Source organism: Plasmodium knowlesi (assembly GCF_000006355.2).
Source record: "Plasmodium knowlesi strain H genome assembly, chromosome: 12".
Taxonomy (NCBI): Eukaryota; Apicomplexa; class Aconoidasida; order Haemosporida; family Plasmodiidae; genus Plasmodium; species Plasmodium knowlesi.
Window position 1 is genome coordinate 2795215 of NC_011913.2, and position 27209 is coordinate 2822423.

General features: G+C 40.5%; 7 protein-coding genes across 7 annotated transcripts; 5 read left to right on the forward strand and 2 right to left on the reverse strand.

Annotated features, from left to right (window-relative positions):
• Positions 1–70: 70 nt before the first annotated feature.
• On the forward strand, positions 71–2710 carry PKNH_1262400 (serine/threonine protein kinase, putative; the record flags this gene model as incomplete). The annotated part of the gene is made up of 1 exon (XM_002259923.1): positions 71–2710. One exon carries the CDS (start codon positions 71–73, stop codon positions 2708–2710), a length of 2640 nt encoding a protein of 879 aa, XP_002259959.1.
• A 786-nt stretch (positions 2711–3496) lies between these two features.
• Positions 3497–6671, forward strand: PKNH_1262500 (uncharacterized protein; the record flags this gene model as incomplete). The annotated part of the gene is made up of 11 exons (XM_002259924.1): positions 3497–3752; positions 3999–4075; positions 4161–4250; positions 4408–4533; positions 4660–4680; positions 4821–4919; positions 5018–5541; positions 5739–5890; positions 6084–6298; positions 6454–6511; positions 6637–6671. 11 exons carry the CDS (start codon positions 3497–3499, stop codon positions 6669–6671), a joined length of 1653 nt encoding a protein of 550 aa, XP_002259960.1.
• Positions 6672–8854: 2183 nt separating this feature from the next.
• On the forward strand, positions 8855–10831 carry PKNH_1262600 (conserved protein, unknown function; the record flags this gene model as incomplete). The annotated part of the gene is made up of 1 exon (XM_002259925.1): positions 8855–10831. One exon carries the CDS (start codon positions 8855–8857, stop codon positions 10829–10831), a length of 1977 nt encoding a protein of 658 aa, XP_002259961.1.
• Positions 10832–12652: 1821 nt separating this feature from the next.
• On the forward strand, positions 12653–15585 carry PKNH_1262700 (conserved protein, unknown function; the record flags this gene model as incomplete). The annotated part of the gene is made up of 3 exons (XM_002259926.2): positions 12653–12768; positions 12885–13061; positions 13275–15585. The coding sequence occupies 3 exons, from the start codon at positions 12653–12655 to the stop codon at positions 15583–15585; spliced, it is 2604 nt and encodes an 867-aa protein (XP_002259962.2).
• A 323-nt stretch (positions 15586–15908) lies between these two features.
• On the reverse strand, positions 15909–18098 carry PKNH_1262800 (conserved Plasmodium protein, unknown function; the record flags this gene model as incomplete). The annotated part of the gene is made up of 1 exon (XM_002259927.1): positions 15909–18098. One exon carries the CDS (start codon positions 18096–18098, stop codon positions 15909–15911), a length of 2190 nt encoding a protein of 729 aa, XP_002259963.1.
• A 1389-nt stretch (positions 18099–19487) lies between these two features.
• Positions 19488–22041, forward strand: PKNH_1262900 (SprT-like domain-containing protein, putative; the record flags this gene model as incomplete). The annotated part of the gene is made up of 8 exons (XM_002259928.1): positions 19488–19992; positions 20228–20361; positions 20585–20653; positions 20785–20862; positions 21009–21122; positions 21311–21392; positions 21546–21707; positions 21800–22041. The coding sequence occupies 8 exons, from the start codon at positions 19488–19490 to the stop codon at positions 22039–22041; spliced, it is 1386 nt and encodes a 461-aa protein (XP_002259964.1).
• A 511-nt stretch (positions 22042–22552) lies between these two features.
• Positions 22553–24156, reverse strand: PKNH_1263000 (elongation factor 1-gamma, putative; the record flags this gene model as incomplete). Its single annotated transcript, XM_002259929.1, has 2 exons — positions 22553–23782; positions 24148–24156. The coding sequence occupies 2 exons, from the start codon at positions 24154–24156 to the stop codon at positions 22553–22555; spliced, it is 1239 nt and encodes a 412-aa protein (XP_002259965.1).
• Between the last annotated feature and the right edge of the window lie 3053 nt (positions 24157–27209).

A 27209-nucleotide genomic window follows, 5' to 3' on the forward strand; every position in this document is an offset into this window, starting at 1 on the left:
GAATTTCTGTTTACTCATTTACACCTTTGAAGAAGGAAAAAAAAAAAAAAAAAAAAAAAAAAAAAAAAAAATGAAATTATTTTCATACATCATATATACTTCTATCCTTATCGTAATTACTGTGATAAGCGTTTTCCACCTCCCCCTTGTGAATCTGATTCATGATATTACAATACTTAGTATATTTAGAAAGAGTTGCACTCCGTCGGAATTGGACGAAAGTTTAAAGTGGACTGAATTTAACCCTACACATTTTTTTCGTCTGTTGCTTTTAAAAAATTGGCTAACCATACCGCGGCGGAAGGCGTCCTCTCCATTTGGTGGTGCTCCGGAGGTAGAAAATGGAGAAGATGCCTCAACTCTTTTCAACAATGTTGCCCCGCTTTGGGGTAATATTTCAGTTGTATGGAAGACTATCCAGAAGAAAAATTTCATTTCTCATTCGAGATTTCCTCCCACTGAAAAATTGGACTCCCAAAATGACTACACAAAGGTTTACGTAGTTCTTAACAAAATTTGGAAATATGTCTGCTTCTTTTGCGGGGGGATCAAAGCGTATGCTGCTGTGCTATCTCTTTTGGCGTTGGAGGGGAAAAGTGGTTGGGGGTTATTCGGTGTAACCTTTGCCAACGCAAAGGGGATGAAGGAGCATCCCTCAGGAAAAAATGGTGAAGGAGGGAAATATAACCGTTGCAAAAGTGAAGACGCCTCGATTGGAGATACATTTATTTGGGGGAGGGTTCGCGCTGGATCCTCCATGTGCCGAAACCTCCTGAATGACAAATACCTGCTAACGAAGAAGATAAAAGATGTGTTCCGAAAAACGAAAAGGAGTAGTGACCATGAATTGGATGTCATTTTTATACCTCGTGCAGCATTAGAACATGGAATGAAAGGAGAGGAGAGCTGTACAAATTGTATGGTAAACGCTGATCAGTCTCTCTATGCTTTGCGTTTAAGGAGCGACAACAATCGAGAAGGACACACAAAAACTATTTACGGGTCTAGCTTATCAGACGTACAGATATACTATGACTATGACTATGAGCAGAAGGAGTACAGGGGATATATTGATTCCAATGGAGTGGAGGCAGGTGAAATTGGAAAAGATAAAGAGAAGAAAAGTGAAGGGAAGTTGTCCACGGCGATGTCATGGCTAAAGGAAACATACAAAATGATAGATTTTACCCAGAGGCTATTCCTGAACTATGTAGAGAAAGGAACAGACTACGACCTTAAGAGAGAGATAAAGCGATACGAAGCGAAGAAGCTAAAGTATACAGTGAAGGAAAAAATGGGAAGTGGAGCATTTGGAGAAATTTGGTATGCAATAAATATGGAGAAGGAATCCCCATTCAAAGATGTAGTGTTAAAGAAAATACTAATTCGTCAGGATGAAGAAACATCGGAGGCAAGTGCAAAGAGAGAAATATACTTTGGGGAATTGCTAAAGAATTGCCAAAATATAAGCCGTTTTATTGAATTTTTTACAGAATATGAAAGAGAAAATGGGAATGAGGAACGGAAGTATGTATGGCTAGTTTTTGCAAATGAAGGGTACTCGTTGGCCAATCACCTATTTCAGGTAGACAAAAATAAGGGAGGGATGTTAACCCCAAGTAAATTATGGTGGAGCATAAAGAAGCAAAGTATTGGCATGCTAGTACTGAGAGATTTAGTGCACCAAATTTTAAAAGGAGTTTATAATGCACATAAAAGGGGGATCACTCATAGGGATATAAAAATGGAGAACATTTTCGTTTCTGCAAGTACCCCATTTACCGTTCGTATAGGTGACTGGGGTAGTGCAGTTGAATATAATAATGAAGACCTTTTATTTTCTCCTTCAGAAAATGAAGAAACAGAAGGGTACCAACCACCAGAATCTTTATTTGGACATATGAAAAGGAACTTTAATCGTCGGCCATATTATGATATGTGGGGCATAGGCATCGTATTTCTGCAGTTCGTCTTGGGCACGAAAAATCCTCTGGAGGTTAAAAATAAAAGAAATGCAATGAAGCTCCATAATTTCTACTCCAAGTATGCAACCCCAGAGGCATTAAAAGAGGCAATCTTTTTACAGAGTCTTTCCGAATTGTGTTTAATGCCCTGGAATTTATCTTCAAACAAATTGATCTTTCTCAAACGGGAAAGACTTGCTCATTCATCCATTTATAAAAACAACACAATCTTAAATTCTCTGCATTACTATCTCTCCTTCAATTTGGTCCGTTTGAAAAAACGTGCGTTGAGAAATTGGGGAAGTGAATACCTTGCGAACACGTACAAGTGTCTAGTTCCCTTCTTCCCTGAACCCTCTCCCCTTTGTGCAGATGCCAACTGTCTGCACTTGTACGAGCCTGGTTTGGAACCCCCTCATAGTTTTAGTGAGGACTCCGGAAAAGCTGCCTACATGAATATTATGGGCACAAATTTGCATCTCCATGAGGCAAACACTTGTATGCACTGCGACAATAATGCGCAGATGAAGCAAATGATGTACCAACACTCGCGTGCGCACCCGTTGCTCTCCACTCCCTGCGACGACGAGCAGTTTCAGAGGATCCTACAGGAGAGAGACCCTTCGGGCGTGGGCCTCCCTAACGTCAACGCGAGGAACCTGCTCCGGCGCCTGCTCACCTTTGACTACGCCACGCGGATTACCGCCGAGGAGGCCCTCAACCATCCTTGGTTCTCTGAGCCATAGAGCGACCTACGGATTTTGCGACATCTTTTGTTCACCTGTATTCTTTTGCATCTCCTGTTTGTTCCTTATTTTATTTTTATTTTTATTTTATTTTTATTATTTATTTATTTTTTTTTTTTTGTGACACGCATTCTGAGAAGAGTCTCCCTTCCACGCGAGTCAGACCCGCATCGACTGCAACTGATTTGCTAATTGGCCATGTGCGCACATTTATTCACCGCAGGATTGCAACATCCATTCTGAGGGGATTCCCCTTTTTGATTTTTTTAAATGGACAAATTAAAAACTATAAAAAAAAATATAATTAGGAATGTATGTTTGTGTAATCGGATGGGTGACATTCGAACTTTTTTTTTTTTTTTTTTTTTCCAACCGCGCAGGGATGGTGTATCTACATGTGGACACGGTGTTAAGACGATAATGATGTTATTGTTTAGGCATAATTGGGGATGCTTCCCGGATGTGCAGATTTCATACCTCTTTTCTCTGCTAAATTGTTAATTTATTTAAAAATAAAGTGAGAAAAAGGAAAAAAAAACATGACAGTAGCGAAAGCAGCTGCAGAGGTAATTATCACACCTTTGCATAAAAAAAAAAAAAAAAAAAAAAAAAAAACAACTGTCTTGTGAAATCGAAGGAGGAAGGGGACAAAATAGTTCTACATTCGCTCAAGCTCATACTGGTTCAAGCGTCCAGGTGTTCTTTTTTTTTTTTTTTTTTTTATGTGACCCATTAACTGTACCGTGTAGCCTTCCATTAGGTCGTTACTTCTGCCACATTCTCGAAATGAATCTGCTTGTTCTTTTGAGTTGCCTCTTTTCCGTAGGGGTGCAAAAATATTCACATGCGTATGCCCCGCTTAGCGGCAAAAGAGTCCCCTTTACATTTTCGGGAGATGTCCATTTGAGTGACCCCAATAAGGGGGACAACATAACAAGTCAATCGTCCAGGGAAAAGGACAAGACGGATCGTTTACAAAATTATGAATCTAACACGAAGGATGCAAAAGAAAGGGTGGATGCATCCAACGCAAGTGTAATAGGTATGAATAGTTCTAAAAAAAAAAAAAAAAAAAAAAAAAAAAAAAAAAAAAAAAAAATTTACTTAATCTTAATTGTCAGAATGGCATATAACAGGATTACAATAGCGGACTTATTCTGCCATGCACACAAAATAGAAAAATCTCTTGATGGGACCTCTTGGTATAGTCCCCCTCAAATTGAGCGGCATACATTATAAACTCTCCCTTTGTATCCCCTTCTTCCTGCATACTAACAATAATGCATAGAATCCGTGCACAAGGCGAATGAAGCAGTTAAGGAGAAGTACAGTTTGGAGGACTTACCAACATCCGGACTGAGTCAAGTACACATGGAAAAATGACGTGCCAATTCATTTCCCCTTCGATAAGAAATACAGTACATGCGTTACTACTGTAAGGCCCGCTCAGGAGGATGAAGAAGAGGCGAGAGAAGACAGTGAGTTTTTGTCTGATGATTTGGAGGAAGCAGCTCAGAATTTTGCAGAAGCCCAGAATAAGGTAAGAGAGGAGAAAAACGGGGGAGCAATACATACAGAGCGGTAGGGGGCTCTTTCCTACGATGGTTATATATAACAAGGGAAGAAATCCCCACCCTCTTGTTCTGCGTCTACCTGGTCGTTACCCATTTGCCACGCCGAACAACTTCTTCCCTCAGGAGGACGGCGAAACGGAAGAGGAAGAAACCAATGTGAGGAAGTACCAAGCGGAGGTCATCAACGCCATGAGTCAAGATACGCTTTACAAAAAATTTGATGCGGGAGAGTTGGAAAAAATTGAACAGGTAAAATGGTAAAATGGCGAAATGGATGCTTCGAGTAGACGCTCCTTTTTACATCCCCTGTTTTGTCAGCTCCTTTGATACCCTTGTGAGAAATGTTTAAATTTTTTTTTTTTTTTCCCCTTCAAGGCCATGGAAGACTCTGAAGAAGTACTAATCATAAGAAAGGGGCAATATTAAGAAACGATTTTTTTTCTATTACTCCCTTTTTTGTATGTCTTGTCATATACCCATCTGTGTTTTTCATAAAATGTGATTTTTTCTTTTCCTTCCTCCTTCCCACTTGCCAGATGTGTCTCCAAGATTTTTCGCTTCCGTGCCCGCTTCACTTCTTCCGAACAAGTTCTGGATGCGTCCCGTTGAATTCATATGAAGGGCCTTGTCGCAAGGTGCGTCTCTCCCCCATTGTGCTGTAATAATAACTCCTCTTCCGGAAGATCAGATTACCTCCACCAGATACCTTCACCACAACGTTCTCCCCACACAGGTGCAAGACAAGCTGATTAACTTATATGATCACCAGAAGGAGAGTTGGGGTGAGATTTGTGAAGCCACCTGGCCCTGCCTACCCAAAACATGCCCCTATGGAACGGACTACGATGCTCTGTGCCCCATAAACTGGACTGACATAGGACAAGGAATCTGCATAGGCGTAGATGCAAGTGCAAGAGTGAATACAAATGGAACGTGCGAGGGAAGTATAAAGTTCTCCAACCTATCCATTGAAAAGAAAAAGAAAATGGAAGAAAATTGCGGTATCAGGTGGAGGTGCAAATCCGTCACCTTCGAAACGAACTTCGATGATGTGTGTCCCATCAGTTGGCAACAAATTGGAGAACATAGATGTAAAGCACCGAGCGATTATGATGGGCCCTGTCCAAAAATTGCTAATTTGAAAAAGTACAAATCTGAGGAAAGGAAAAGAAGCATCGAAAATGTCTGCCTCGTCAATTGGCCCTACACCGTTACAGTAAATCAGTACCAAAGGGATTACTCCGCCCCGTGCCCCATGTAAGGAGCCATGGAGTGATCATTGAAGAGAGCATTCAAGCGACTCTTCAAGAGACTCTTCAAGCGAGTCAGTGTGAAAGGGACATCGCCGGATAGAACGGCAAGTTTTCTCCCCCGAGTGACTACAGGAAAGAGATATGCACAGTATACAAGTTTTCCCTTTTTTTCCTTCTCATGGAATGCGGCCCAATACACAGTGGATGGTCTCCGATGGATAATGGACTATGTCTAGCCCCAGAAAATTACAAGAAAAGCGCCAAGTGCAGCGACGAAGTTTCATTTGCTACAATGAGTTCGGAGCAGAAAGACTCCTACTCCATCGCGTGTGAGGTGGATTTCCCCTTCAAAGGTAATCCCCCGATAGAAAGAACAACAACAAAAAAAAAAATACATAACTGCACAAATTGCATATACAGGGTCTCACATGTTACTTCACCCATTTGACTAGGTAACAGAATTGTGTAGAATTGTGTGCACTGTGCACATGTGCATTTTTTTTTTTTTTTTTTTTTTTTTTCCTCCACCTATTCATCACCGTGCAGAGAGGGACCACTGCTTGCGCAATTACTCCTTTCCGTGTCCCCTTGGTTGGGTGCCATCCATCAAGAAGGGATACTGCAAAGCCCCAGTTAGATACAAAAGCAAAATATGCAAAAGATACTACAAATTTGAAAACCTTTCAGACAGTCAGAAAAATTACTTCCTAAATTTTTGTGCCATTGATTGGCCTTGCGAAGGGGAAATCCAGAACTCTGTGGTGAGGGGCACACAACAGAAGTGCTTAAACGGATATGTGCATATTTATATATATATATATATATATATATGTAGATAAAACTGCCTCTACGTGTGCATTATATACTTCTCTTCTCCCGGAGTAAAAATTTCCCTTTCCACATACCACCTTCTCAGATTTACACGCGACTTCCCATCGGGAATTCGACTGAGCAAGCGGAAAAATGGGCCAGTGGTAAGGATGAAGAAGACGAATAGGAGATAACCCATTCAGAGCAATATACACATATGCACATGGCCGTCATTTTTATGTCCTCCCCTCATGGTTCCTCTTTTGATCACATTCCCTATTGATTTTAGGTCCAGTGGACTCTGCAACGGGAGCAATTATTTAGAGAAACGGTACGAGTCCACGTTTGTGATTCGGATGGGAGGAAAAAAACAATCAATTGTATTGTGGTATAGTGGGCATATGCCCATCCGTTTTTTTTTTTTTTTTTTTTTTTTTTGTTGTTGTTGTTTTTTTTTCTTCACCAAGGAAGACTCCTTTTGTAACCTTTCTTGTGCTAATTTTGTTCACCCCAATTATCATGTTGCTTATATGTGAGAATGGCATGCAATTTATTCGTATGTGGTTCGTTTGTTGGAATTTTTTTTTTTTTCTGCTATATGCTTTTGGAGGAAGGGGCATTTTGCAGGAAAAGATGCGTGGTGGAAGCACATTTTTTCCTTTCCCCGAGAAGAGGTCGCATATTTGGCTCTTCGCGAATTTTTTAAAATGTGGACTCGCTTCGTCGCATAGCTCGGAAATTGCAAAAATGGGAAATGCGGAGAATTGAAGGAACATTGCGTAAAAGTCACAAAAGAATGGTCCAAAAGATGATGGAAAAAATGTGCAAACATGTACCCAACAACTGCTTGTGGGGTATTTTTCAAAAGATGACCACAGATGGAAGGCGACCTTGGGGGTGGGGGAACATGATGGAAATCGACTGGGGAAAATTGAAGTCCTAACTGCGCGAAGTGAAATTTTGATTTTTCTTTTCTTTTTTCCCCCTATTTTTCGATCTGTCATTTTTTTTTTTTTTTTTCGCATATTGTCGCGCAACTGCCGGAGCAATTCTTTTTTGCGCCGTAAATATATGAACAAATTTCTGCCTCGTAAAAGAGGGGCTAATGGAAATACGCAAAAAGCATGCGACCCAAATGGACATTCAAATTTTTTTCCTTCTTTTTTTTTTTGGCACCTTTTATTATACCTTAATGATTTACCTTTATTTATCACATGCTGTGCTACTTTTGCATGCCCTTTTTACAGAGCTTCGTAGTTACTCCTCCTCTCTAGCAAAAATACAAAATGACCGTAACCTTTCGCCGATCTGTATTTGTTTCGCCTAAGAGGTAAAGTACATAATAGGGAGAAAAAAAAAAAAAAAAAAAAAAAAAAAAAAAAAAAAAAAAGTTGACTTTTTCGTGATATTCTCAAAATGGAATATAAAAAAATAACGCCTTTTTGCGTTTAGCAAGTTATTTGCTTCGGGGGCCCATTCCTACTTTTGTTTTCTCCTCAGTCTGGGGAACGGGCAACAGCCAAGTGTGACTGGTAACCTTGTCACGCAGCTTATAGCCATTTATCTTCATTCTGCTGCGGACCCCCCTGCCCCTTTTCCATCCTCAGGGTAATGCCCCAGGGGAAGGCACAAGCAGAGGGTGGAAAAAGGCATCCTGGCCCCCTGGCTGTGAATCCTCCTGGGCTACCTTTTACGACGAAAGAGGCCAGGTCGCCCACAAATTATATACTTCATCGCCCTGCCGTAAATACATATCCATTTTGGCACACATCAAGAGGAAAGTTTTGTCTGAACAGAATGGAACAGAATAAGCGTAATTAATTTTTTCTGCATTTTTTTTTTTTTTTTTTTCCTTCCTCATTAGTAGTAGTGTTTTTACACTCATAACGTGTGCATATCATAGCAAATATTTTAGCAACCTTGTAAAAAAAAAAAAAAAAAAAAAAAAAAAATTGGATCCTCGTCTGGAGTGCACATATGGACAATATATTTTATTCTAAAGAGTTTAAAAAAGGAAGTTAACCAAGAAGACCATGTACCGATGTATCATTCGTATCTGCAAGCGTTAAATACGTAATCGAGCAGGAAGTTTTTTCTTTTCTTTTTTTTTTTGTGTCCACTCAGGATAAAAACGTTTGAACGATTTGTCAATTGGGGGAATATCAACAAACGAGCAAACGCCCCCATGTTAGTGTGAGCCCTCAGGGAGGATCCAATTGTTAAAGAGCCACATCCTTAGTAGGAGTTATTTCCCCAGGGGGTGTCTCTGTATACCTGCGTATCTGCGTGTCTGTGCGTGCATGTCCTTCGCGAGGAGGAGTCACACGGTTGGCACAGCAGAAGAGTTGCGCTTCACGGAGGTCTGAAAATTTGAATATAATCCAAAGGAGCAGAAGGAACGCCGCAGCAGATAGGTAGTTGATCAACAGCCCAGTTAGACGTCGATCTCGCGGATAGCTACTCTCCTCCCCTCCCCCTCCTTTACACTGAATACGCTTGAGTATACAATGGAGAAGCAGGGAGACGTAGCGCACGCGTGCGTAGAGGAGCAAGAGCGAATACTTCCCAAGAAGAAATACAGTAATTTGGTGAAGATAAGCAAAAATGAAATGGAAGGAAGCGAAAATAAAAATGACTTGCTATCAAAGAAGAAGGAAGAGAGAAGAGTTCCGGAGGTGTTTCCAATGATGATGGAGGAAACACCTTCCCTTGAGTTGAAGAAGCTCCGGGAAGGTATCAGCAACTTCGAGGATGGGGCGGATGACGTTATGATGAGCCTATGCATGAGCAAAACACCGTGCAAAAGATATGATGATGACATAATCTGTGAAAATACCAAATACGTAAAGACATATAGCAGCAAGAAGAGAGTATATACACCTAGAAAAGTGAACAAGGGGAATCTGTTCCAGTTCGAAAATGAAGAAAGAGACGGAGCATCTATGTTTATAACCCCGAAGAGGAAATACACAAATAAGAGGAAGATTAATGAAATGTTGAAAGATCTTCATTCTGATCAAGTGGCCAATAGGAGTGTGACGAAGAGAAAAAAAAAAAAAAAATCCATTTATGATGAATTAGTCTATTTATATACCCCCCGCAGAGTGGGAAGAAAATATTCCGAAAATGTATCTGACACAGTAAACGGGGTGGATTCTGTGAGCGTGACGAAAATGATCGATCCGGCTGATCTGGCCAATCTGGGAAACGCCGGTGCTTTGGCAGACAAGTGGCAAATGCAGGAGTCGAACGTGCGGGATCTGCCCGAGTACATAAGGAATGAGTACATCTCCTACCTATGTAGTCCATTGAAGAGAAGCGAGCGGTTGATAAAGTCGAAGATAAATAAAATGCTAAACGAAAACGCAGGACAGGAGAAGCAAACCAATTCGGATGGAGCAGAAAGAGACATGAATAGCAACAACACCACGTGCTGCACGTCCAACTATTCCGGAATATCAAAAACTGAATCTATCCATTGCGACTTTGAACCGGAAGAAGAAGAAAAATGTTGGGATGATTATTACACACAAGGAAATGATAAAGTAAGGCCTTTCACAGGAATAACAACGGAATTAGCTGTGGACATGATCACAGAATTATTGAAGCCCAAAATTAGGAAGATGGTTATTGATGAGAAGGAGTACTTTTCTCCTATTACGGAAAACGATACAATTATGGAAGTAGGACATGGAAATCATCCTCTTGCTGTACAGATGCATGAAAAGTGGGGAACTGTTGGAAGGTATATAGGAGTAGAGTTCAGTGGATTAGCTAGTAAGGAAGCTTTAAAATGTGAAAAATTGAAAAAATTGTTTTTGAAGAGAAAAGTTGAATTCGTGAAAATATTAAGCATGAAATATTTTAAAGAGGATTATCTAAACGGCCTTGTAGTACAATCCAACATTTCTCCCCCTAATACAAAAGCAGACTTTGTAAAGATGAATAGTTTTAAGTATATCTTTGCAAAAAGCACTTTGGATTATATTACTTGCCGAATGGACAATATTGGAAATAGTGGTGATTGGGAAGAGGATCTACAGATATCTCCATCTGTCGTAGATATGTTTGACAGTTTGGCAGACTCCTTACAGAATTGTAAAAACAATACCAGCAGATGTAATTCCTGCATCATTTTTGTAGAACCCAGTAATTCTTCCAAATTCCGGGATCACATTTTAACGATATTCAAGGCCATTTACACAGCCACGTTTAAATACAGCAGTGCGGCAAAATTCCTACGCCTCAGCAAAATTACGAATAATCCAAAGGCTTGTGGATATATGATTGAGAAGAGGAATGAAGTGTATCGGGATTTTGAGGAAATCAGGCAGGATTTCCTCAAACTCATCCTTAAGGCATCTGTCACGAAGAACGTGGACGAGGTCGACTGGTACCTTCCTAGTGAGGCACCCAAGAAGTGGGTTAGCACAAACCCTGAGGATATCGAGTATCTTGTCAAGCTTGATTGCCACAGCTTTTGAGGAGGGAGGGGGGGCGCAAAAAAGCGTCGTAACGGCATAATGATATAATGTCGTAGCAAAACTGCGGGGATGAGGAACTCAGAAAATAAATTGTGAGTGTCCTTCCCTTGCTTAACAGCCTCTTGACAGTTTCCTGTTCATTACCGCTTTCCTCTGCGCCAAAAGATATAAGGGAATTTCCTCACAGGAGCGTAACTTATTATGTTCCTTCCGAATGGGGCTTCTCACCCACACACACATCCAGCTGATACATCTTTTCACCTCGACCATTATATAGTTCTCACCCCGCACTGTTATTCAAATTCGTAGTTTTCCCTTTTTGCAGTTTGTAAAAATGACGTATGTGATTCCACTGGAGAGAGGGAGGACACCCATCATCCATATGGAGGGAGAATGTCGTTGTGCGTCTATATGCATGTGCATGCCTACCAAGTGGTCCAACTTCGCACGATTGATGGTAACTCCCGTGGGTGCCGAATGTCTTTCTACAAATGCGCTACAGACGGCGAATTGCACTCCATTCAGTTTTGTTCATTTGATTTACTTCATTTATCCATTTATCTAATTATGTATTTTTTTTTTTTTTTTTTTTTTTTTTTTGTCGTTGTGCATATCGTTATGGAGCTGCGTTTGCACAGGGGTGTGTGGAATATCGCCACATGTAACAACGATATATTATTTTACCAATTTTTTCTTACCCTTTGTGAAATGTGCAAAATGGCACTTGAGCGAAGAGGTTACCGCGAATGCGGAGTTAGAGAAAAACCGTCGCATCCTGATCTTCCACTCATTTAATTTTACGCAAAAGTGCATACACAGCGTGCGCACACGTGGGGTTATTCCATGGACAGCTCACACACACACCGGAGGTACTGCGTCATTCCTTGGCTGAGCCAGACTTGGAACAATCCCAAATGCTGAAGCGAGAGCCATTTCAGGAAACATCTAGGTTTTTTTTTTTTTTTTTTACACTTAATTTGGGGGGGGAAAAAGAAAAATGAATAAGGAAGAGGAGAGGCTGATTAATTAGGCTCCCCTTTTGAGGTGCAAACCAGAGTAAATATCCCTATAGGTGTAGGAAAAAAGGGGGCAATGTTCCTCATGTGCAGTTCAAATATGAAAAGGCGAATGATTAGATACCTACATGAATGACGAAATGAGGTTTTCATTCTGATTTTTTCTGTAACGAATTTTGCGAAATTAATTTTGTTTGCATGAAAATGGCCATCCTTGTTGGCAACTTCTTACATCACATAGAAGTATTTTATTATTTTATTTTTTTTTTTTTTGTGCCGCTGTACAGCTTTCTAATTTTTACATTGCCATAACGTTTTGCGGCTCTATCGAAAAATAAAAGGAGAGGATGCCATTTCGCCAGAAGATTGCCAAATGTGAATATGTTACGAGGCTCCATATGTTCATATCTCCAGTTGGTTTTCGCCTTTTTTAAAAAATTTTAAAAAAAGAAAAATATGGATCATCACCTACGTTGACATGAGTACAAGTCGGAGAAAAAGCAACCTCCGCTAAAGCTTCTACTGATGCTACCGACGATGCTGCATTTCCCGTTTGATCTGTTTAAAGAGGACTCCCTAACAACAGCAGATGAAATGTGTGTACTTCCCTCTTCCCACTTCTATCCTTATAAACCCTACATACATGATTATCGGCAACGTAAGAGGGCCTAGGCCACCAACTGTGTCTGTGTGTATGTGTGTGTGGAGGGGATGCATGCATCTGTACGCCCAACAGTGACTTGTATAAAGGTTAGAGTTGTACCCAAGAAACTCAGTTCCATTCACATGTAGATATAGTCTGAACATGTTTTGGCATCAAACTAACGAAAGAACGTTTCGCATAATTTTAAGCCTTTTTCTTCGTGCGTTTTTTTTTCTACCCGTCTGCTATGGCTTCGCTGTATCCAATGGGGACCGCAGGTAGTCGAACACATCGCACGTTTAATATAACTGAATGTGAAAATTTCAATAGAAATGCATCTTCGGGTGGTAATTAGCATAAACAGATGCGCACCCCTTTTTTCTCCCCTTCTCAGCCTAATTCCCAATGGCCCGTGGACAAAACAAAACAACCCATGCGGAGTGAAAAGAATAAGCCCGATTAAGATAAACGGGAAAAGTGGGAAGAAACTTTACTCCATAAAAATAACCCATTTAACAGAAAATAAAATCCCAGAGGAGTACTTCAAGTATAACCTTCCTCCCGAGCCGATGTAAGTTTCCATCCATATGGTCAGTCCCCCTAGGGGTTCTTCCCTTTTGGTAGTATCTTACATCTGTGTCTAGTGTGACCCTACACATGGCGTAGTCCGGGGAGATAATCTGTTCTACACCTTCAGCATCCAATTTTACGGCATTTCCTAAACCTCCAACATCTGTAATGTATTTTTCTTCTCTATCTTTTCAACAACACACTCCCCCGACAGATACCCTTACATCACCGTGCCTAATAATTTATACACAAGGCAAAAAAAGGATGAGCATGCCGATGGAGAGAATCCCCCAAATGGAGGTAACAAGCTGGATGGTGAAGAATACCCAGACAGTGCGATAGAGATAGGAAAGATGTCCTCGGAGGAATTCTCAAAATTGAATGAAGAAAAAAAAAAAAAAATGAAAGCTTTGCCTGAAGCAACTATTGAGGATTACATTGAGGATACGAATTTTAGGAAGTATATCCATCCGTGTTTGGTTAAAAAAGTTTCTGGAAAGGATAGACAGAAGATACATCACTCTCTGTTGTCCCTTATCGACCCCAAGGTAGAATATTCCATGGTAGATTGCTTTGATGAAAATGATGAAGAAAATGATTTAACCGAATATGACGCAACGTTCAGGGGAATAGCACCTTGGCCCAGCACGGATGAACTAAGAAGGAATGATAACGACTACCAATTTGAGAAAACAGATCTGGAGGTGGAGTACAACATAACGTATGACAAAACGGGGTACCGGGAGTTTAGGAATAAGCTGCTTGCGGAACAGTTGCACGATGGTGGAAGGGAGGGAAATAGGGAAGGAGATGAAACGAGCACCGAGCCGGGAGAAGCAACTAATGGGAAGAAATACCGAACCGATGGAGAACCACTTGGTGGTCAGGCGAATGTAGATGCCCCTGCTACTGTATCCGTGGAAGACATAAGAAAATTGTACTTCAAGAAGGAGATAAAAACGCTGAGGGAGGCGAAGGAAGAAATGGCAAAATGGGAAGAACGAAAAGAATCCTCAAGGAGTACATGGACATTGACAGAGGACGAACTGAAGTTACTCCCCGATAAGTTCAGGAAACTGTACGAGGAGAAGAGAAGGGAGAAGTTGGAGAAATTAAAGGAGGACAAGCGGAAGGAGGAAGCGAAGCGGAGGGGGGAGTTGCAGGACGAGTTCTCCTTATGGGATGAGAAGGGGCTATCGAGTATTGAGAAGTTGCGCGGAGAGGAGTGCGGCGAAATGAGGTGTGAAGAGAGCACCGATAGGAACAGTGAAAGCACCGTAGATGTGGTGCCAAACGGAGGGGAATCTTCCCCAACGAATGGAGAGCACAATCTCCAAAATGTTAGATTACTTGAAGAAAACGTACTATATACAAAGGCCAAGTCACCCGTGGAAAATATGTTATACGAGTGGGACGATTCGCTGAATTGTAAATGGAGAAAGAGAGCTGAAGAAGTGATACGTGATGTCATCATGTATGATTATCCTATGAAGGAAGTTAGGAGACCATCCAAATTAGATATTTACGATGTGACATGGTATGCAGGGAAGGTAGAAGTGTTTGTCATTCCAGACGAGACGCAAGGAAAAAATTACAAAATAACTTTATTCGACTTGAAACAATTAGTGAAAAAAATAGCAGAAAGATTAAAGGAGCTTGAAATAGATGAAGAAATTATTATTTTGCCATTTTTTGAGTTAGTCGTTTCATCTCTTCCGAGTAAAAATATCCTTGTGTGTAGGAGGGACTGGTGTAGTAATGCTGGAAAGGAAGTCACCGTTTTTTTTAAGGACAATATATTTCCTCCATTGGAAGGTATACTTCTAGGATCCCCTAGCGTCTTTCACCTAATTATAAATGTTAATTATGAGCGCATAGAAAATTTGGATGTTCACACTATCGATAAGGTGATTCTTAAAGACAGCAAAGATGAACTTCGGGGCCACATTGTGCTTAAGGCTGGTATGGAGAACAAAGTAGGAGAAAAATCCGACTCAGTTGGAGAGTCAGCCCCTAGTGGAGGAGACTCAGAAAGGGAAAATTTACTTGCATCTGAAGGAGACCCCCCAATTGATGCACCTCTGAATGGGCATGACGACGATGGTGATGATGACGATGAAGGGATAATGACCAGGAGGACAGGATTCGATGAACTGCAGAAGTTAAAGGATATCGAGCGCGTGGGCGCTAATTCGCTAAATGCTAGTCAGATTCGCACTAATCAGCTCCGTAGGGACGACGCCGATCAGGTTGGGGGTAAAGGCGGCACACGTACCGATCTGGACGGTATCAGGCCGGTTAGTAGCATTAATCGGTTGGGCGATGATGAAGACGCAGATAGGGTGCAAAAGCAGGGCCTCGAGGAGAATGAAGAGGAAGATGATGATGAAGATGATGATGACGAATCCTACGATGACGTCGCTGATGAGGGGGACATGTACGGGGTAGATGATGATGGAGATGACTCAGATGGGGGGGACATCTACGGGGAGGACGAGGAAGATGATTACCTGTCAGAGGAGTGAGCGCAACAATTTCTGCTGTCGCAGTAATAGGGCAACTTAACGGAGAACTTCTCACACAGGCATGGGAAGAATGCCTCAAAGGAGGGTGTGTATGCACCTAAATCGAATTAGCCTTGACGGTTAAGTTGTCCTTTCCTAATGCGCATTTGCATTTTTAAAGGTACAAAGAGGGTTGTTAAAAGGGGAGAGGGGGGTGAAAAAAAAAAAAAACTGAACAGGTGCACTTGTGCGCAAGCGCGTGACAATTCACTAAGGGATGGTCAACAAAACATTGCAAACGAAAAGCGGAACAAACGTAATGGAAAACAAATTCATGCCATGCACTACGTAACGTAACGGAAGGGAGGGCGCAAGCAACGTAAAACGAAGTCCATTTTGCGCATAAAAGCTCGAGCATTTTCCAGGTCACTAAATGAACGAAGCTGCTGATAATACGCATCCCGAAGGAGGGACAAGTACTTTTCATTGGACAAATAAAAATGCAAAAATTGCAAAAAAAAAGAATGCACACTTTTCCTTGATATTGTCGTGTTAGTAAAATTATATCGTAACAATATTTGTAAAAAAACAATCATCTGAAAGGAACAGAAAGTGGACATATAATAATTTGCACATGTCAAAATGTAATAAATATTATTATAATGTATAAGATCTTCTTCTTCCCAATGGTCAATAAAAATTTTGTAATTTTTTTTATTTTCATTTAATGCTGTAAGTTCATTTTTTCGTTCATATATTTTTTTTATTTCGTCTTTTATAATTTCCCATATTTTATTTTCATCCTTGGTGATCTTTTTAATTGCTTGACTTATGTTGAAGTCTGGATGGATATTTAAATGGTTTTTCAACATGTGTATGTTGTTTTCGCTTAATGATAATGTATACTCCGTGGCGGGGTTACTTTCCTTACTTTGCTTACTTTCGGTGAAGAAGCAAAAAGTTGTTACACTGTCAGTTATTTGGCTTTCATTTCGTACTGCTTTATCCTCCATCTGTAGCACAGCATCACCGTATTTACAACTCGGAACATGTTTTGCCCTACTCATGTGGCTCTCCTTGGGAGTTTTCTCCTCACTTACATTATTTGTGTTCTCACTTTTTATGGACTCTTCCGCTGGGGTGTTTTCCCCCATTATTTCTTCCACAAAGTGAGGATACTTAGACATTGCCATGTATTTAGAAAGGATGGTATGCACAGAGAGTGGCAGAGTTGTCGGTGGGGGTAGTGCTTCTCCTGGGATTATCGTTACACCCCTGGCGGACCTTCCCCCGAAGGCCTCCCCTATTTGTTTCCCGTAATTCCTCACAAAGATATTCATCTCCTTTTGCAGTTCAGAACAAACTTCACTATACGTGGCCACATCATAAAATATGAGTACGATATTTTTGTACTTCCTTTTGTACTCCTCCAAATTATAGAGGGGGAGGAGTGGCGAGATGTATGTGGCCACCTTGGACCCACCTTGGGGAGGAGTGCATATCAACAACACGTCGTTCGGTACCTTGACACCGTCAAGCGAATAGTTCTTGGAATACAGTTTGTGCGCATACGGAAGGGTATCTGGAAAATCGTCCTCAAATTGGTCTGGCAAACTACCCGACAGACTGCCCGATAAATGGGTTTTCCCTTCCCCTGAACAAGCGAAGGCTAACCATTTGTGCAGGTCACGGAACAGATCAAGAGTCTCCGACTTGGCACCATTCGAACAAATGATAAAAAAATGCTCATTCTTGTGAATCAAGTTGGTCAATAAATTCTCATACAGAATAGATTGGATAACTTCTCTCCTTCCTGCATCCTTTTCCCCAGAGATACAGACCTTTTGTCCGTAATTTACCTTATTAAATAGATCTATAAATAATAAATTGGTGTTCAGCTGCTTTACGGCTACCTTCCGATGGTAGGTCTCCTTCACCCTATCCGTAAATATGTTTAGCTGATTGATTGGATCCTTTGATAAGAGGTAATTAAGGTACTCGTAAGGGGTGTACACATTTGTTTCGGCCTTCTGTTTGAATACATGTTCCGTGGCATCCTCCTCTACCTCTGCTTCTGTATCCACCAAACTGTCATTCTTCACCCTACCCAAAATTACGTTGTTCTTATTAATTTGGAGCACCACTCCGTAGGAGGACTGATCTAGCTTGACGACATTTCCAATTTTCTTTAGTTCATCCCTCTCCTCATCCGTTATAATTATTTCCTCATCACCAATCGGTCTCTTCCTTTGAGTAGATAGTGGGTACTCATTAAACACATTATTCAATTCTTCTTCGAATATGTTGGGTACAGATCCATTTTGTGAACTCAGCTTACTCTGCGTGTGGATAGGCCTACCTCTGTTACTGCTCCCGGGGATTCTTAAACAGCGCCATACGGGAGAAATCAAGTTGGTACTGTAATGCTTCTTCGAGGGTGGATGCACATTCAGATGCAGATGCAGAATGAAGTCTGTGCATAAGGACCTGTGGTGAAGAAGGTGCTTTGTCTCAGAGAACTTTTTAATTATCATTCTGTTGCTAAGGTGGGTGGAGGGGGGTTGGTGATGCACCTTGAGCAGTGTGCCTATCCGTAAAGTGGAGCATACAAGTTTGGTAGGAAAAATTATTACATAGACTTAATGAGTTCCGCTTAATCTATCACCATATCACCATTTTGAACAAATAAGTTGTTAAATGTGCCCTCGATGGGTATACAGCTTAAATGGGGTAAAGGGGAGGTCCATATGACATGAAGCCCCATTATAATTTTGTGCAGTTTGCCGTATCCGCTTCTGCGTTTAGGAAGCCACTTCACCTTATAAATATATTTTTGCTTCTGTGGAAGGGAAAAAAAAAAAAAAAAATTACCCATTTCGCGTGATTGCAAAAAAGGAGTATCACTCTAGAAGGATTTCACATCACGTCGTTCTGCAACTCCTCCGTTCATGCATTGATTTGCATTTTTTTTTTTTTTTTTTTTTTTTTCGCATTTACTAGGATAATGCGTAACCCGCTTTTTTATTTTATGCACCACACAGGGGAGCGGAAAAAATGTGGTGCATCAAATTTAGTGGATGAAATTACCAATGGGGAAAACTATCTGCCAATTGGCCTTTCCACTGGAACAGATACCACTTGATGAATCTGCTACTAGGGCGAAATCTCCCCAGGTGCAACTCTTCATACACTGTATGTAAATATTATCACCCGTGAGCACAGACGGGAGGACCCCTTCTCAACCCCGTATGCCCGTTACATGCATGGGAAAGAACACACCGCGGTTAGCTATTCGTTTAAAGCTCCCTCCATGAAAGAAGAACAGGTTCAAGGGATCTAGACGTCCCCCCGACGATGAGTCTACTTTGGTGACAATTCTGACATGCTTCTCAACCTATACATGTGCACTATTTTTGAAAAAAAAAAAAAAAAAAAAAAAAAAATTAGACTTCCCTTTTTCGCGTGCTCCATTCAGTATGCCAGTCCGCGAGAGGTAAAAAAAAAAAAAAAAAAAAAAAAAAAAAAATGGAGAAAGAAACAAAAACAGAAGAATCATGACCAAGTGAGAGGCTGTAGAGAACTACCATCATCATGAACTGCTGCTGCAGTGAAGTCTTAGCAAAATGTGCCAAGAGAGCGGGAACTCAAACCTATTCGTGTCTCGACGCATAGTTAAGTAGTTTCCCCCTAAAAAAAAAATTATAGATTCCTGGACATTACACTGGCGGATGTGCTGTCCACATCGCGATAGAAAAAGGGAAATAATAAAAAACTAAATAAATAAAGGAAATAATTTGTACACCTTTATATTGATGATTAAAGCAGGGGAGAGAGAAAAAAAAAAATAATAATAAAATAAATAATAAAATAAATAATAAAATAAATAATAAAATAGCCGCACTGAAAAATAGTGGCTACAAAAAATGAACGACGGACTCAACAAACTAACTTCCGTTGAGAGCGAGTACCTAGAGAAGAGCGGGAAAAAAAGAAGACAAAAATCCTTAACCCTAAATGATGATGTCTCCACCCAACAGGATGCAAACTTTGAGAGAATTTGTTTGTCCACTTTACAAGGGGAAATAGAACAGAACAAGGAAATTGCTCTCCCAGATATTTATGTAAGTGATAGAAAGACGGGCCAAGGAGTACATCCCTCCTGTGTAAATCTAAGTGAAAGTTATCCTTTAGATGCAGAAGTGGAGGAAGAAGATTTTGAGACACTCGAAGTTATTAAACAGCTCAGTTCCATTCGTATTGACTCAGACACAGATAATTCCGTCGGGGGGGATAAAGTGGTTTGTAATAAAAAGGAAAATACACCAAAAAAGCGGAACAAAAAAAAAAGGGGGAAACACACAATTACACCCTTGTGGGATAATACGGATGTAGAATGTGTGGAAGATGCCATCATATACGACGAGTCGAGTAAGCGCTTAACGTGCTTGTCCATGTGCTCCTTTTTCCCTTATCATCCCCAACCCCTATATGGGGGGAGAGCGCATCATGGCGCCTTCTTCTGTCATGCAGGAGGGGAAAAAGGTGAAGGGAAAGAAATGCAGTTTAACTGAAGGGAACAGTAAGATTACTTCTAATGGAGGAAAATGATCTAATGTGCATTTTTTTTTTTTTTTTTTTTTCTTTTTCTTTTTTTTCCGAATAGAGGACACGGATTTCCCAGATCTGCTGCAACTCTTCGAGGAATACAACGAGAAATATTTTTTTAACAAATTGAAATCAGTGCAGGTGAAGTGGAGCAACAAAATGAAGTTATGCGCAGGGATTTGTATATTTAAGGTGCGTTCAGTTGCGGTTGGGGGGCCCAATATGGCAGTGTCGGTTTCACCACAAGAGTGTAGTGCTCCGGGGCTGGTGATAATGTGGCTAGCGCTCTGCGAATAGGTCCATTTTGAATGCAGATATTTTTTTCCCCAGGGGAATGTTACCCTTAAGGGTGTCTATCGCTTCTGAGCGCAGCTCTTCCTTTGGCCATTTTTTTTCTCAACTCCTGCCTTTCCAGAAATCAGGCTATTGCTGCATTCGGCTATCCCTTCCTCTTCTGAAGCTGCGGAAGATAAAGGAGTACAGGGTGGGCATACACTGCTCGGGGACATTCATAAATACATGTGTGGACTTGCCCGTGCTGGTGTAATATCCCCCTCCCCCCTCTTCTAGTGTGACCAGTTTCTTGCGCAACACATAAAAATACTTATTCCACAGGAGACCCTACTGCACGAAATGATTCATGCGTTCCTTTTTCTAACGAGAAGCAATTCTCGACATGATGGGCATGGACCGGTGAGTGTTGCTCCCTTTTTACAGTGCCGCTCGTTTTTCTTTTGCCCAGCGTAACCAAGATGAAGAAAAGATAGTAGAAGAAAAAACATTAATTAGTTGTTTTTTTTTTTTTTTTTTTTTTCTTTTTCCGAATTTTCCCTTTGCAGGAGTTCAAAAAGCACATGTACAGAATTAACAAAGCGACAGGGCTATGCATTACCATATATCACAGTTTTCACAAGGAAGTGAACTTTTACAGAAACCATGTCTGGAGGTGCACGGTTAGACATGGAAGAGTCACCTCGTATGAGAGGAGAAGAAATGTCTACTTCTTCACCTAAGAGAATGATCCAACGGGTTGCTTCACAAGAGAGACAATTTCCAGGGTAACAGAATGGCCTTTTACATCCCAACGATGTGCCAAGTTGCGCTAATTTTGCTTCCCCTTCCCCCCCCATAAATATAAAAGGGCGTCTGCAGAACTTACCCTCCCCACTTTGGGTACGTTAAAAGGTCTATGAATAGGCCCCCTGGGCCCAAGGAAAAATGGTGTAAGTTAAGCAAAAAAAAAAAAAAAAAAAAAAATGGAAAAAAATGGAATCGCATCATCGAGGAGTGTTCTAAATGAAAATAAATGCCTATTTGTATGTATATTTATCTGTGTATTTATTCCTTTTTTTTTCCTTTTTCGCCACGTTTCTAAGGGAGAAGGCACTCCTCGTATTGCCGTGGCAATTTCATTAAAATGGAGAAGGGAAAAGAGGATAAGAATTCAGACACAGTACATTTTGGTGCGACGGGGTACAATTCGGGCATACTTGGAAAGGCGATGGAGTCCACCCGTGTGAAGAATAAGAAGACGAGCGGTAAAACCTCTGCACGACATTTGTAGTAAACGCACTGTGAAGGACTGCGCTGTCATATACGCACACGTATGAACACCGTTACACCCCTGCAGGGAAAGATGGTTTTGAAAAAAGGGCAGACACTGTAAATACAGAACTGCTGAATGACGCCATAGTCATTTTAGACTCGAAGAAACAAATTATGGAAAAGCAAAAAGAAGTAGACGAAATGGACATTATTAATTTAATAAAAACTCTGTTTAGTGATAACAAGCAGAAGGTGTGGTCCTTCCCGGATTTATCCGTAGATTACCATAAGGCGTTTAAAAATGAAAACTATTTTGAAATAGACTAACGGGGAGGGGATGACATAACGGAGCCTACTTGACATCCCCTCCCTCTTTTCCTTACAAAAAACTCTTTACCCATGTGCAATGGTGCATTTGCATATTCGAACGCGCGAGATAATAAGCGTACGAGGGGGAGAACAATGTAGCTCTCTTCCTCTTCCCCCCCCTCCCCCCCCTTTTAGCAATTGGAACACCGTATTTTTTCTGACCTTTTTAAAACAGCAGGCAATGCGCTATTCGATGATTTAACATCTGCTCAGTTTTGTCTTTTCACGCTTTCGTTTTGGTTCTAGACGCGCGCATTGTGCATGCGTTGTGCATGCGTTGTGCATACGTTGTGCATACGTTGTGCACGCAGCGCAGTTGCGTCGTAGTTGCGACATAGTTGCGATACGGAGAGATGCATGCATAGAGCAAAACGTTTTAATAAAATGGACACAGACTTGTGATGTAGATTGATTTACGTGTCACTTGGCTTCCTCGTCGTAGGGAAGTAGAAACCGCTAGGAAGCAAGATCACTTCCAAACCTTGCGGTCAACGAGAGGGCGCGAGGCGACGGACTCCTTCGAGCACCAGTAGTCTTCCACAATTTGTTTGTCGGCACTGTTGTTGACATCCAACTTTTTAAAGACATGGTACTCAAATGATGGGTGATCCTTCATTTCGAAAGGAATTTCGGTGCCCCTGAATAACCACACTCCTTCGATATCATAATCCTTGTTTTCTCCAAGCACAGTAACAACGGCAAAAGAGTATTTGGAAAAATTGTTATCTAACCTCTGCAAGAAGCCACCAGCCATATTACAAGCAACGAAAGATATTTGACATTCATCTTCTAATTTATCATATTTCATATAATATAATGAGAAGCCTTTAGGATCATATGTTTTCCAGAAATGGGGCATGGCAACATTGAGTAGATCCTTTTCGTTACTAAACTTGTACTTCCACTCATCAAGAGAAAACGATGATGGGGGTAACAAATCTAGTGGGTTTGCTTTCTTAGTTTTTTTTTCAGTTGGTTCATCACTTAACAACTCACATTCATCATCCTCATCATTTTTATTGTCTTTCTTTTTGTTGCTCTTTTCTTTCTTTTTCTCAACGTTTGCATTTTTTTGTACATTCTTCTCTTGGGTAGCTGCTTTTTTTCCTGCGCCCTGTTGACTGGCAAACACGTACTTGAACTGCTTCTGGTTACTAATGGTGTTGTACAGTCGAAACAAGTTTCCATATTTTTTTAAGAAGTTCTCATTTATTTTTTCGGACTTCATTGCAAAATTTATGATGACACATATGAATATATCTGCCAAGGTTATTCCATTGCCCACCATAAACTGGTTTAACAACAAATGATTATTCAAGCAGGCAAATGTTTCTTCTATATGTTTTAGGGACTTCTCGTTTGACTTATTGCTAATGTAGCAACAGACTGGAATCTCCAATTCGTAGGTATTAAAATCTACCCACATGTTTACTTGTGCTTCTTCAAAGACTCCCTTTCCTAATAGGTTGTTTTCCCTCCTTATGTTACATAGGTACTTACTAATGGCATTACTTTCGAATATACTTCCACTGGGGGTTACTAAAACGGGGAGCCTACCAAGGGGTGAGTAATCAAGGAACTCCTGCGTCTTGTCATCCTTGCCAATTTCGAAATTGGGAATGTTCAATTTCACGTTGCAGAAGGAGGCAACCGCTTGGACTTTCAGCGACCTTATGTCGTTCTTTGGGGCTAGTAATTTCTAATGGGCAGGGAAAATGCAGGTAAACAAACATAAAATGAAAAGGAAAGTGATTCAGGGGGAGATGCACTGGTGAGCGGTTCAATTGTCCACCCAAATGGGATATATACTATAATCACGCGGGGATGATATTATACTCCACAGCACATATGTACCACCTTACATATGCCGTTCGCTCGTGGGGGATGTAAAACGGTTGAAGTTGCTCAGCGGCACCATTGCAGTGACAACTCTCTTTTTTATTTTTTGGTTTTTCCCCCTTTTTCTCATATCAGCTCATACGTCACACTGTCACTGCATACGCCATGTGCGACAACGCATCATACACAAATCCGTTTTGATATATATATATTTTTTCTACTTACGAAATCCATTTTCCTTTGGTTAGTTTTGCTAATAGGGGTTTGGTGATCCTTCGGGTGGGGTCAAACGTACGTATATAAATACATGCAACAAGGTTACGAACGTACTTAAAAATACGTTTATGCGAGTTCGTACAATAAAATAATAACACTGATTATTATACAAGGTTCGTTGCCTTAGCGAAGAATGGCCAAATTTGCGGGGACTCAGGTCACGCTACAAGTAAAACTACTGATTAACTCTTTTGCTTTGTGAATATACGAAGGGATACCAAAATGAGGGGCAGTTAACTTTTATCGAAATATTTTTATGCTTTAAAAAATAATCACCTGGTACGTCAACGTAGGCTCTACATGTTGAAAAAAAAAAAAAAAATCTCAAAATATAATGGGTGACCGTGACCGGCCAAGCAGTCGAGCGAACTTGTATAGTGTACGGGTAAATCTGCACTTGCGGAAGAGGCTTATTTCGTTACCGTTTTTTTTTTTTTTTTTTTTTTTTTTTTTTTTTTTTTTGCTTGCCCGACTATGAAAATTTTCATATTGGCATCGTTTCATATGACTTCCCATTTTTTTCAAATTAAAATGGGACATTCATCATGCATACGTATACTTATATGCATGTACTTTCTCAAAAAGTCGTAAGGGTCGGAACACGTAGGGGAAGGAAAACCTGTTGGCACATTTGCAAAGCACAATGTCATAAAGGTGAGTTTGTTACCTGTGTACCAATATTTTGAACTCATGTGACAGGGCTAAACATTTGGCCAAGTTCAATTATGAAAGTGCTCGTAGAATTGTATTGGTGTGCCCTTTCTTTAAAAGCTTAACAATTGGGGGGGCAGTAAAGGTATGCCATAAGCATATACCCCCATCCACCATATGTACACATTATAATATCATCGAGTGATTTTTTCACAAAATGTTTATCGTTGCATGTGCTCCTTCATCCGCCTTATTTTATGTAATCCCCTCCGTGGAGAGTAAAACATCCAACTAGCGAATAGCAGTTCTTATCAATTTGTTAGCCGAATAGAATTTTTTTACCTGACCCATTCATAATTTATTTTCCACAATTGTAAACCCTGTGGAGGGGTAAAATTATGCTAATGCGAAAATTTATGACATTTCACCCCGGTGTGATGATAATAAGAGAAAAGGGGAAATCAAACACATACAAGAAAATGCCTGTTATGATGTTTCATTCTCTAATCATTATCACCATTTTGTACAAAAGGTTGTGTACAAATTGTTTCCCGTTCAGGGGGATATAACAAAAAAAAAAAAAAAAAAAAAAAAAAAAAAAAATTATGCAGAGTGCGTGGCTACCCCCGTACGTATGCCACATCACATAGTGTTCGTTTTAAGCATTTCCTGAGTGTGTGACATATAGGGGCTGCGCATTTACATACACTACTACTTATACCGATGGTGGGTCCCTTTTCGCTTTTAAAAAAGTGAAAAAGAAGAAAAATTGTTCGATACACAATGTGTTTTTACCTATATATCCATGAAAGTTGCTCGCAGGTCATATGCAACGCATTTTACTACATTGGCGAGACGACGCAATTGCATTTTCGTTCAAAACAGAAGGTACGGGGGGAGAAAAAATTCAACTATAAAACACTGCCTTTTCCTCCTCTTTGATGGCACACTTCATGTTCACAAATGGGATAAACACTAATTGTTACACTGAATGGTCATCATTAATTCGAGTTAAAAGGAAAAAATAAAAGAAAATTTCCCTTATCAATTGCATATGCGCATTTACAGTCATACGGTTTTGTTCTCTTAACGTGTGCATGTTAGAGAAATTGGCTTATACACCCTTGCATGTGCAAAGGGAGGTGGTTCGACGAGGTTCAATTATCGCAGCGGGTGTGATGTGAAGATTTTTTGCAAGGCAACTTTCCACTCAGCTACTTAACGTAATTATATTGCGTGGGCCTACATATACCCTGCGCACGTACGCATATATCGTATGTTGAAATATGAAAGGGAAAATTTGTGAATACCCTTGGGGAAGTGAAAGGGTTATTGTTTTTTCCAATTCCCATGGAGAGGTGGGTTACATCGGTTTTAAATATTACGTAGTTAATCACACGGAGAAAAAATGCACGGCGGTTTGGTTTTCTCTTTGGTAAGTTACATATGCAACTTGTACGGGGGAAAAAAAAAGAAAAAGGAAGAAATACAGATGAAATTTCGCTTTTTGTAGAGAGGATATTCAGTTATTGCGCATCCCTCGTGGTAAGTCCCTCCCCCCTTTTGAGGTGCTTTCTTTTAAAATGCTCCCCGTTGCAAACCCGATATGTGTTGACCCAGGGGGGAGGCAGCATACTGCGGTCGTGCATTGCATAAATATGCATGTACAAATGTACACGTATATATATTGTATATGTACATATATTTACGTATATATATTTTTGTATTATCCCCCCAGAAAAAAAAAAAATTCAGCGTGGGTTACTTCGTATGCTCGGTCGCTACAACTTTCCAGCGTAGCCAAGGGCAAAAATATAAAATAGGCTTATGGGAAAAGAGTATATGGCAAAATGAATAGGCCCAAGTTACAAAATGGGAAAAAATCACGCAAGGGATATGCCGTGCAGTGCGATAAAAACAGGTGCATATATATATATTTATATGTATGTGATTGGCAGTGCGATTAAGGAGGTGCGTATAATATTATATATACGTATATGATTGGTAATGCTGCACTCCTCCCCCTTCCTTATGTGGTGGGTTCCATTTTATACGAACCGCTTCCGCGTTGCTATGCTGCACCCCCGGCTACGCTTCTTTTTTCTTCGCATCGATCACCTTTCCTTCCCAAGTTGGCAAAGTTTTACCCTACCAGAAAAAAAAAAAAAAAAAAAAAAAAGAACGTTGGTTTTTCCTTCCTCATATAATATTGCTAACAAGTTTTATGCATATACCTATGTCGGGCTCACATGTATACTTTTACTGTACGTGCGAGAAACTGTAAATGATGCGCAAAAGGGAAAAAGCACTTTGAAAGGTTATATTTTAAGAAGCATATAAAAACGGATAAATAATATTTA